General features: G+C 36.8%; 1 protein-coding gene across 1 annotated transcript in view; it reads left to right on the top strand.

The window, feature by feature from the left end:
- Positions 1-12,772, top strand: part of LOC126475499 (COP9 signalosome complex subunit 3) — a 103,476-nt gene that overhangs the window by 74,865 nt on the left and 15,839 nt on the right. Inside the window, exons 4-7 of the mRNA XM_050103406.1 lie at positions 863-1,057; positions 1,218-1,369; positions 3,144-3,303; positions 3,396-3,509. Of these exons, the coding sequence (XP_049959363.1) occupies positions 863-1,057; positions 1,218-1,369; positions 3,144-3,303; positions 3,396-3,509 (621 nt within the window). The remainder of the gene's footprint in view (positions 1-862; positions 1,058-1,217; positions 1,370-3,143; positions 3,304-3,395; positions 3,510-12,772) is intronic.

Below are 12,772 nucleotides of genomic sequence, written 5' to 3'. Positions count from 1 at the left end.
AGAAATGAGACACTTAAAATAGGAGATGAGGTCTGCTATTTGGGGAGCAAAATAACTGATGATGGTTGAAGTAGAGAGGATATAAAATGTAGACTGGCAATGGCAAGGAAAGTGTTTCTGAAGAAGAGAAATTTGTTAACATAGAGTATAGATTTAAGTGTCAAGAAGTATTTTCTGAAAGTATTTCATTGGAGTGTAGTCATGTATGGAAGTGAAACTGGACGATAAATAGTTTGGACAAGAAGAGAGTAGAGGCTTTCGAAATGTGCTGCTACAGAAAAATGCTGGAGATTAGAGGGGTAGATCTTATAACTAATGAGGAGATACTGAATAGAATTGGGGAGAAGAGGAATTTGTGGCACAACTTGACTAGAAGAAGGGATCGGTTGCTAGGACACGTTCTGAGGCATCAAGGGATCATGAATTTAGTATTGGAGGGATGTGCGTAGGGTGAAAATCATAGAGGAAGACCAAGGGGTGAATACACTAAACAGATTCAGAAGGATGTAGGTTGCGGTAGTTACTCAGAGACAAAGAAGCTTGCTCAGGATAGAGTAGCATGGAGAGTTGCATCAAACCAGTCTCTGCACTGAAGATGACAACAACAACAACAACAACAACAACAACAACAACATGCTCATATCAAACTTAGATAGCATTACCTCATTCAGTCTATCTCATTAAGAAGTAGTAAGGTAATGGATAATCTAGAGAACTTAGATATTTTTATTTGTGGTTTTCCTAGAAATATAATTTTAGAATAATGAAATACTCGTAGATCTTATTATTTTACAGTGGATGTCAGATTTTGGTTTGTGAGTCTGTACGCTGCCATTACTGTGTGACTGTTCTCTATTTTCAGGGTGGACAGTTTGATGCTAAGTATTTCCTTCTGTATTATTACTATGGTGGAATGATCTATGCAGCACTTAAAAACTATGATAGGGCTCTATATTTCTTTGAAGTAGCCATTACCACCCCAGCTATGGCAGTGTCACATGTAATGTTGGAGGCTTACAAGAAATATATCCTTGTATCACTTATACTACATGGCAAGGTAAGTATATTCATTGCAGATATATATTGAAACCAGGTCATAGTCGGTCGAATTTGCTAAGCTGCAAGTAAAAGTATTTCTGTTTTCAACCAAGAATTATAATTATGATTCAAGTAAATCTGTACATGCATGTTGTACCTTGTACTCTAAAACTTTCCAGGTCCAGAATATACCAAAGTATACGTCACAAGTTGTGGGAAGATTCATTAAGCCTCTGAGCCAAGCTTATCATGATTTAGCATCATCTTATAGCACCAACAACTCGGATGATCTGAAAGTGACAATCAGTAAATATCAGGAGACATTTGCCAGGTGAAAATTGTACATTTTCATAAATTTGATAAGATGTAAATAGTGGAGAGTGGAATATTCTTAAAGAAAGAAAGAAAGAAAGAAGAAGAAGACGGTGCATTCATCTTTTCTGCATTGTGCGAGCAGTAACACTCCTTGCAGCATGTCCTTGATTCTTGTAACCCCCTGGACCTCATCCTTCACTAATTTCTGTTGTTCTTCTACCTGTGTGCCCTCCCCTGCTTCCACTGTGGCATCTTGCCTCCTGTCCCCCCACCCCCCATCTGCCACTGTATATGCAGAGTCCTTACCCCTTCTGTGGATCCGTTCTCCTCCCCCTCCCCTCCCCCCATCACAGCTTCATGCTGCTGCACCTAGAAGCCCACCACATCCCTGCATATGCCCAAAGGCAACACTATTGCAGCTTCCTCCACCCCAATGGAGATTACTACTCACTTCATTTGGGCCTCAGTGACTGGAAACAACAGTTGCCCTGTGTGTGTATGAATGTATGTGTGTTTCTAAATTTGGAGGAGAACTGTATCTGATAGCTAGCCTACTTTTAATTTGCCTGTCTGCCAGTCAGCACCTCCTGTATGTGACGAGTAGTAATCTGTCCCAATTCAGTTTACAGCTTTAAGAAAAGTTAAAATAAATAATGAATCTTAAACGCTCAGCTGAATTTTCGTTAATGTTCAAATTATGTACTTTTTTTATTATTTTATTTTTTAAAAGTTAAGTCTTGTTGTGAAAATAACATCCAATTTTTGTGCTGCCATGGAATTGTTATTATTTTTGACATTGTTGTGTAATTTTTTACAACTTGGAAATAAGATGGATGGAAGTCATAAGTGTGGGAGGAAAGTGTAGAGTGAAATGAGGAGGAGTAAGAAGAGGGAACTTTACAAACTAAGAGCAAAACCCAATCCCGAGAGGTTTCTGGGTGCCTACTGTAACTTAGCATTTTTAGTGGCAGGTGGTGGGAACAAAGGAAATGGTATAAGTCATATGACTTGGACAGAGATTGACTCGTTTCTGGCCACTACAGTCACTGTCAAACAATATTCTGTGTGGTAGCATTATACTGTAATAGTTATTGTTGAATGCTGTTTCATTTCACTGATATGTAAGATGCAGCAATAAATATAGTTACGGAAATGTCATTTTTGAACACATTAATGTATACGGCAATTTCAGTTCTACTTACGCAATACATTTGATTGCTTGTTACCTCAGTATGTCCGTTTTGTTTTTATAGAACCACAAAACACAGATGTATACTACCTGCACTAAGAGAGAAGCAAGGCAAGTATTCTTCTCTCCTCTCCAATCAGTTCCATTGAGTAGTGTGTGGAGAGTGAAACACGTTTCTGTCACTCTCAACACTCTCTGCTAGAAATGCCAAGTTACAGTGCACATTTTAGTAATGTTGTGAAGTTAAGAAAGAGAAATTACTGATAAATTACAAATAGATTAGAGCAGAGTGGAAACAAAGAGAGGAAAGGCTGAAAAAGGGTGTGTCAAAGAGCCATTGATGTTTCATGATGACCGCTAGTGATGGAGGTGTGACATATTTCATCTTTTCCCACAAGTGTCACTGAGGTGCACATGCAGTTAACAACCAAACATTGCATTTATTCTGATTTAATATGTTTTTGCGTTGCCTGATATATGCATATGTTCCACATCCGTTGCATGAGCAACATACAATATTACCTTTTGTTTTATTCATTGGTTAACATATAATTTTGTTTCTATCATTAAGTTTAATTGAATTGTATTTTGCTTTTCACAGAGATAGCAATGCAGGTCTTGTAAAGCAGGTTTTAGCATCTCTGTACAAGAAGAATATTCAAAGGCTGACCAAAACCTTTTTAACATTGTCTTTGTCAGATGTGGCTAGTCGTGTTCAGCTCAAAGGTCCAGCAGAAGCAGAAAAATACATACTGAACATGGTAAAGCTTTTAACATGAGAATGAATCTGAGTAAAAATTGATGGTTGAGTAAATATTATGTGATTTACCTAATTCTTTGATTTCTCTTAAAGATAGAAGATGGTGATATATTTGCTACAATAAACCAGAAAGATGGCATGGTTATTTTTCATGATGACCCTGAGAAATACAATAGTCCCACTATGCTGCGTCGCCTGGAAGAAGAGGTATGTTACAACCAAAACTGTTTTCAGATGCTTGGAAATGAGTTAACATAAATAAAAAAATAATTTTTCTATTGATTATATGTTATTTCAGTACTTCATTCATGTGGATTAATTCCACTTTTCATGAATGTACATATACTATTTATTGTGTTTTTATAATTAAGAATAGACAGGAAAAGTGCAAAATTCCTTAATGATTCATTAACTGGTTGTTATAATAGTTCAGATTGTGTAAATGTAGATGTATATGCTTTACTTACTTATATTGGAGATGGTTATGGTCCAATAGAATTGTGTAAAATGTAAAGGAATCATAATCTTTTGGGATTTGGGATTCTTTATTTGTCTGGTTGAAAGAAAGACAAAAAAAGTTGCACAACAAACAACAGTCTGACACTAGTATTGATGACTCGCAAAAGACTGTTGATTGAGAATGGTTAAAGAAGAATGATTGAAACAGAAACTGAGGGAGGAATTTGAAAGGTGAACTTCAAAATCAGCTAGTTTGGCGCTATTTATTATATATTTTATATAGAAAGTGGACTGAACATTAAAATACTAAGCTTTCAAGAGGAAGCAGGATAATACCCATGCTGAAACTAAGGAGCAAGCTGTTTCAGTGGCATCTTATTGGCCAGTAACACAACTACAGTGTCTCCGCAAGATAATGGAGCAGATGATTCAATACAGGTTAGAGTAGTGGTTCGAATATTGTGACCTTTTCCTTAGTAATCAGTCTTTTTTTGCAAGAAAAGATGATGATCTTGTTCATCTAATCAGTGACATATAAACCTCCTTCCATAGAAAGACCTACCTTTTAACAATATTTCTGTGTCTAAGCAGTGCATACAATAATGCTTCACTACTAGTGCTAGCTATAAAAATATAGACATGTAACATGCTAAGTGCCTGTAATTTTCTCACTCTCTTTGACTACTCCTTGTCATAGGATGATGTGCAATATGACCAAGAACTAAGAATATGAGATTGCCCCAAAGTTAGATTTTAATGGCCCTTTTGTACTTATACTAATGGCCTACATAACATATTGCCATAGAAGGTAAAAGTTCTGCAATACGTAAACTATTGTATTTGCATTTACTACTTTCCAGTAGTAACTTACAGCAACAGTCTGACAATATCAAGGAGTTGTCTTGAGGAAATATTGTGAAATTTACCTTATGTGATCCACCAGGAAAGCATGGAGAACCACAGATGCATGTATTTGCATGAAGAGTATTTATCTAGAAGGCAACCAGATACTTTTCTAGGCCCAAAACAACTCTTATTGAAGTAACTATACATCTCAATGGCTATTCCCCTTGGACTTAATTGTGCTATATATATAACTCCCCATGAAACAAAAATTAACCTGGAAAGTGCACATAAAGCACATTGCTCACAAGTATGAGGCAACTAACCAGAGCTAGGATGGGATGTGGATAGGGAATGCCTGCACCACTCTTATGCTTCATTAATTACAGTATTGATTGTTAAGAATCTGCTACAGATATCTACTTTGCCAACCCTAACAAATGTCAGTATGAAGTGATGAGTGTGTTGAAGCAGTGTTGGTTGAAGCTCATTTAGTCTCCAACTCACCCATGATAACAGTACGTTTGTGTTGATTTTCTTTTTAAATGATATCAAATGAAAAATCAAAGAAAACTGATCCAGTTGCTCATGTGACTATAAAATGCTTAACTGGGCATTTATGAGTCACTATGACTCTTCCACCATAGTAGCGGTGCACTTAGATACTCAGAGGCTATACAGGAAGATTATGAGGCTATTGTGACTTTTAACACACTGTAATCAATAAAATTATTCGTGGCCAAAGTAACAACTGGTATTCTTTTCATGACTGGTACCCAATTACATAAAAAATTTTGGAGTAGTTTTAAAGAGAGCATCACAAATAAATCCATTGGCATGCTGATGGCTCATAAATTAATGACTCCATTGGAAATATGCTCTACATTCAAAGTTTGCTGAAGATCGTTTTATACAAATTACGAACAGAGACAAGTATCACAATTGCAGTACTCATGACCTCACTACAATTTGGGCCATGTAGGAAGTCAGAAAAATTTTCAGTCATTCTGCACATCCACCTCCATTAACTGTTAGCAGCCAGTAAGGTTAGTTCTCTATCCGAACAGCTATCCACAAGTTACAATCAGACTGCAACAACCACGTCCCTCATGCTGTGCTATCACCATACTTCACAACAGTGAAGTTTCATTCACAGAGTGACTAAATTATTCATTCAGATGTAGATGTTACTTTTTTGTAGCAATATAGCTGTGCATGTGTATCTGTAAATGTTTTAGTGCAATTTCCAAACAAATGCGTCAGGTGGCGGCAACAAAGGTGAAGTGCTTCATAAGCAGGCAACGAGGTTTATAACTTCTTCAAATGTGTGTATATAAGCGAGACTCATATCATTGGCATTTTGAAGATATGAGTACAAACTGCAGAAGCATGCATTGACAAGGTAACAACTGTACAGAGAATAATAAACAAAAGTGTAAGAGCCATAGAAACCTCAGGAAAACTTACTGTTGTGTCGTCTGGAAAGCATTGAAATCACAAGAAACCTTTAACACAAATGGGTGGTTTGGACAACGATATTTTAAAGCACTCCGTGTTTGAAATGGATATAGGTAGTGAATACCCAACATCACAGAAACATGTTACAATTATGCATGAGAAATCTGGCTTCAAAGGTAGCACCTTGTCATTGCATAGAATTCTAAAAGAATTAAGAAGAGAGTTTTTAAATGCAAGAAGTGGCGTAGGTGCAGCACATACCATATCCCTTATAATCATGCATGATTCAAGAGAAGAGGTAGTTCAACAGTATATTACCTTGATGAAACATGGGTGAATCAGAATCATTTCGTGAATAGCTGTGGGAAATGAGTGAGTGTACTGTTGGTTTCAAGGCTCCCATAGGAAAAGATTCTAGGGTTATTATTCCGCATGCTGGCAGTTCTTCTGGTTTTGTTCCTGAGACTAAACTTGTATTTTGGTGCAAGATCCAGCTTCAATGTAGGCACACTGTGTGTGACGCACTGAAAAGCTTCTGTGATAGGGAGGTAAAGATGGGTATGAGCCTCAAACATATCATCCTAAATTTACAATCAGATGGCTCGGACATGGACTGAGATAGCAATGACAATGGAATTAATGATATAGACTTTGGAACAAAGTAAAGTACTAATATTTCTTGGTTTTAAAGACCTGTGGTTTAAACAAGATGTTTGTCAACATATCAATTGCATACATAGTATATGAGAACTTCCTAGCATTTATTGATTAGAAATTTGTATCTTATGAAGCACGCAGGATATAATGTTCAACATATTGCCCAGAGAGAAGTTAAGCTTTTCCCACCATGTTGTGTGCTCTTAATTACTCGTGAGAATGCAGCCGGATAAATTCGTCAAAAACTCCAATATTTCAAATGTAAACCTGTGTCAGTTTCAAGGCACAAATTGGAAAGTGCCTTAAAATGACAGGGAGGGTTACCTAATGAGACATTGATGGTTTTTGACATTATCAGTCAGCATTCCCTCTAATTATTTGGAGAAGATTGTTAATTTTTGTTTGTTCAATGGATCATAAATGCCGTCTCTCACTGTAATATCGAATGAGTTATTTTACTCTCATAACACCCATTGACAGCGAAAAATATGACAATATACTGACAATTGTTATGATGATCTTTTGCATCGGTCTTTACTACTTCTAATTCTTCTTTATGAACAGTGGTTTACATTTAACTGTAGTCAAACACATCCACATACACACACTACACACATTTTTAAGAAAATATGTGAAGTAGAAGCAGTTGACAAGTTGGTTTGAGTTTGAAGTTGATTCTGTTGTGTATCACATTTTTACTTATAATACAGTCCAAAATTCTGGGGGTAAATAGTGTGTGTCCTTTGTACTTTCCAGTCATAGTTCGGCTTTGATGATATTATTCAATAGCTGTTTGACAATCATCCTTGTTCCATTACATAGTTTTGGTGAGTTGAGATTTCTGAGTAGTATGATCGGAGATCTAATTTCAAGTCAAAGACAGTGTAATGGCATTCCTGGTACTTGCAAAGAGTTTAGAAATTCTTTAGGGAAGTTCACACTTTCTTCAACATTTACCATTGTCTTGATCAATTTTTATGTTCTCTCTTCACTGGGAATTTTCTTTTGAATATTAAAGTTGTTATCATTGATAGTATTTTTTTAGTTGCCAAAATTGCCCTTTCAAATAGCCAGTCCAGATTGGTATAGTTGTGAACAATGTTTAGATAAATTGGCCAATGAGTTCATTCTCAGCAGTGGCTATATTGCAGAAATCGCTGTTGTGCTTAATGAGGCCAGACGTCTGGTCAGTGGGATATGTGCCTTTGCCTATTTGTAAAAGTTATTGAACAAAATGTGCTGTTGTTTTGTCTTTCAATAGTTCAACTCTTCAGTTTTTGTTGGTCGCTGTGTTTGTATGTGTGGCCAGAGATGTGATTTTTTAAAGCACGCATTGATCTTGTCTGCTGGTGTTGACTTGTGGATTACTGGAAGTGTTTGTCGAAAATTCCCTAAGAATATGAGTACAGCTCCTTCCATCACTTCAGAGTTTCCTCGTAAGTCTTGTAATGTCTTGTCCACAACTTCAAGTGATTTTTTTGTGTGCCATTCTGCATTCATCCCAGAAGATAATTTTAGTGTGCTTTAGAAGTTCACAGCGTCCAGGTGCTCTTGAGATTACATACCAGGAATTGTTCTTCAACTGTATTCAATGGCAGTTGCAGGGCAGAATGGACAGTTCATCATCCTTTCATAAGTGTGGCTGTAATACCAGATGATGCCAGTACAAGTGGAATGTGTTGTTTAGAACATATTACCACCAGCAATAGATTTATTAGAAATGTTTTCCTGATACCGCCTGATGCTTCCAAGCAAATAATTCTGCCAGTTTTGTTGTCAATTTGGTCCATGATAACATTGTAAATTTACTTTTGATTGTCATTGAGGAGTGGTTTGTTGTGAGCAATGTATTGAAGTAGTTCATTCATGTTGTAGCTTTTTTCTTTTGTATTTTTGTAGTTTAATACACTGATAGAATCGTTTCATGGTGAATGCATCCCAAGTTGTACTAAGATCTGGTTGTTTATTGCTAAATATTTATCTTCTAGGCAAATGAGTGTTTGATATACAGGACATAAAATCCTGTGTGAGGCCTGCGATCATTTAGATGTTAATAATTGGCAACCAATGCTGTACAATCACAATAAAGTCATAAGATGTTCAATTGACTCTTTTATTAGAACATTATGTGTTTTGGGATTACACCCAACCTCACAAACTTCAACTGCTTCGTAACCAACCAGGCATACAGCCTTGACAACTCAAAGAGAGTGTCAAATAACATATGACTATAACTACCACACAAGCAGTCTTGAAGCTCTGCCTGGTTGGTTTGGAAGAAGTTGAAGTTTGTGATGTCTGAACATGGGTGTAATCCTGAAATGCATACCATGTTCTAGTAAAAGAGTCAGTTGAACATCTCATGACTTTATTGTGATTGTACAGCATTGGTTGCCAATTATAAACGAGTGTTTCATTGAAGATGCCATTGTTGAATTCGATGGTCAGTTCAGGATGAGCTTGTCGGATTTGGTGCAGCATGTCATCACTTGCACTCTCTTTGAAGGAGTCCCATAGCTATTTTGCAGTCTATGGGTTACATGTTGCTCGAATTATGGCGAATAAGTCTCTCATTTGTTTAGCTGAGGCTGTGAGTGAGGCTTCTTGTATTATTAATTCCCAGTGGTTGTCATTTTACAGTAGTCTTAAGCGTTGGCATGCTTCTCTGTAGGCCCATCAACAGTCTTGAGATCTGTGAAACCTGTTGATCCCGTTATTTCGTGTAGCAACATCCGGAGATAGAAAAATTTGGCATTTAGACATATGGTGTATACTCAGCGTAGAGTGCCTGTTTTCATGATTCCTGAATGATCTGGAATTCCTTGTTGTGTTCCATGTATAATAGGTATGGAGGTCGACAAATAGTAATGTTTTTGTGAATGGATACATTTGGCACAGTTGGTAAAAAGCTGTTAATATTGTGTTCTGAGGTGGTTCACTTGTGGTGTTTCTGACAGTGTTTTTTGTAAAGCAAATTCTCTGTCCATTTTCCAAATATACTGCTAGATGTTGCACAGTTGGTTTGCTTTTGTGGTATGGGGGAGGCGAAATCTGCCATGCTGCTTCATTACTGTTTGTGTATCTTTCAATTTGTGACATGAGGGTCTCGTCATTTCTGTTTACTTGTTCGCTGTCTTTGGCTGTTTGAAATATTGCCATATCAGTACCTTTGTTCATATAGCTACAGACATATTTGATGGATTTCAGAGAATTGCAGTATTCTATGTTTGTGTGTGCTTGAAACATTTTGGAAAGTAGTGTGTTGTATGGTACTAACCACTGATTACCTATTTCCAGTTTGTCCCTGCTTCATATTTGTATTTTTGCTGTGAAGCCACTGTGTTTGGGTGATCGTTTTCTGTGTTTGGGATAGCCATCAACTCTGGTTTGTGTGGTGTCCAAGTGTAGTTTTGGGTATTTATTAGTACATTTTCCATCACTCATACAGGGTGAATTGAAGTTTAATGGCCCGCATGGTCCGTGAATCATGTTTTTCACTATTATGTTGTACAGTTCCAGATCTTCTTGTGGATTGGGGAATTCAGCTTGGATGATTTTGTCAATATCCGTGGAATGAATTCTATCGTGTAGAATGTAGCCATATGAGATTGTATCAGTGAGGCACTCCTCATTTTTGCCATACAGTTGTGTACAACCAGCATCTAACGGTTCCAAAGATGTGGTATTTTATGATGACTTCAGTAGCTCTCATTTGTTTTTGTCAGAAAACTCAGGCTATTATGTCATATCGTGTGTGGGGGCTTGTCCATATCTTACTTATTCTTTGATTTCTGGCCACGACTAGTTGCATGTGAATGTTATGAAGAAGTCAGATTGTCCATATTTTCTTATGTATGTCATGGCATCTTGAGTGTGTTCGTGCATGTGTCTCAGACTTCCTATGTACAATGAGGATAAGGTTACCATAGTTCCAATGTCATCGGTGTTTGTGTCGCTTATGATTGCGCCTTGAAGGTTAATGTATCCTTCTGTGCGCAGTTTCTTTTGATTCAGTCTTATGTAAAGCATCCGTTCCATTTCTCGTATAGACCGGGCATTGTTGGAATAAACAGCAAGTGTTGAGAATGTTTCAGTGTCTCTCATCATTAAGCAGTGAGCATAGAATCCCTAGGAAGTGACTTCTTCATTTGTTTCTTCACCTGCATAGGGTTGGATTTGTTTCACATTACAGTGATATCTGTCCCCTCTGTGCAGAAATATTAATGGATATCAGAGGGCATCATAAGAACAGTGTGTCTCCGCATTGCATTGTAGTCCTTCTCTTCTTCGTTGTACGGTTATGTCATCTCTTGTGTTTTCATTGTCCACAATTATGATGATGACTTAATCTATCTGAGTGCGTTAAATCAGCTTTCGTGTTCTCCTTGTGGTCTTTTTTTGGCTCGAATTATAATTTTATAGTCATCAGAAATCATTCAGTCTAGTGCTGTTTAGAATATGTGAATCAGCTGATTGTATTTCTATAAGATCCTCTGTGCATCTCAGACTACTACTCGTCTCAATCCAGTGCTATTTGTTCATTGTTGACCAATTCCTGTTTCTTCATTTCTGATGAAATATACCAGGAGAAATTTATGGTCTTCGTTTGGTAGTGGTAGTAATGATCCCATGTGACAGATTTGTCATTGGATGGAAAAAAAAACATTGGGTTTTATCTCTGTTATTGATGATTGATATGACTCTGAAAGCAATCACTTGGAAGCGGGCATTGTACACTTTTATCTTTTGAAGAAAGTGTTTTGATTCTGGAGTTTCCCCGGTCATGTAATGTAAAAATCTGCAGAGGTGTTTCTGGTGGTGGTAATCGAATTTTTCCATTCATGCAACAGAATTCTCTACTGAATTTTTTCTCGTTGCAAAATTAGCAGATGTTATCCATTTTTCTGATTACAATGTGTTTGTGTTTGTTACATTCTTTTGTCAGGCCATAGGGGGTGCTTCATTTGTTAGGTTGTACTGTTTCCTTTTTTTCATCCTCGCTTTTCATTGGGTGATAATTTCATGGCTAGCTTGAGTTTGATGTCATTTATTATAAGATGGTGTTGCAATTCTTGATGCTTCAGTCCATTCATTTCATTGTTCTGCGGTTTCTCTGCTTCTCACAGTGCTCATTCTCAACCATTGGAAACTGAAACATGCTTTGCACTCTTTGGCTGTTTCATTTTTTTCACTGTTTATTTTGTTTTCAATGTTTTTGCTTCAGAACTGGTAAGATCTCCTCGTTTTCATATCAGAATTATCTAAAATATAAATCAGATAACCTTTTTGTTAACAAATATTTTAAGTAGACTTTAAACACTTTATTTTCAATTTATATTCAAACACTGTATCATTTTGTCTAATCACACTTCACTGTTTGTGTTTACACACTGCACTACTTTTTTCGGTTCCTAACTTTGTCACTGATAAGAAACTGACATTCGAGCCCATGAATACGAATGCATAGCCCCACCAGTGGTGAATTCCAGAACGTACCAAAAAGGCTTTAAATGGTCCACAATCTTCCAGAACACTTCTAAACATTCTGAAGTGCTCTGTAACGTCCACAATGATATGGGATGTTCCTGAACATTCTGGAGTCTTCCTGGATGTTCCACACTATTCCCAAAGATTTCAGAACATCCCAGATCATTGTGGAATGTTCTATAATGTTGTGGAATGCTCTCAAATATATCTCCTATGTAGAGTGATTGTATTTCCGTACTATTCTACTTATAAACTGATATCTTCCATCTAGTTTACCTACAAGTAAGCCTGTGTTATCATTCCATTTCATATCCCTACAAATTTTTAGACCCAGGTATTTGTATAAGTTGACCAATTCCAATTGTGACTTATGATATTGCACTCATTGGATACTATGTGTTTTTCATTTTGTGAAGTTAACAATTTTACATTTCTGAACATTTACAGTAAGTTGCCAGTCTTTGCACTGCTTTAAAATATTATCAATATCTGATTTAATATTTGTGCAGCTTTTTTCAAACAACTGTTTCATTTTAGATAAATGCATCAAGTGCGGAAAGTCTGAG

Source organism: Schistocerca serialis, chromosome 4, assembly GCF_023864345.2.
Source record: "Schistocerca serialis cubense isolate TAMUIC-IGC-003099 chromosome 4, iqSchSeri2.2, whole genome shotgun sequence".
In the NCBI taxonomy this organism is placed as follows: domain Eukaryota; kingdom Metazoa; phylum Arthropoda; class Insecta; order Orthoptera; family Acrididae; genus Schistocerca; species Schistocerca serialis.
The sequence above is the reverse complement of the archived record's forward strand: the minus strand, read 5'-3'. Positions and strand labels throughout refer to the sequence as shown.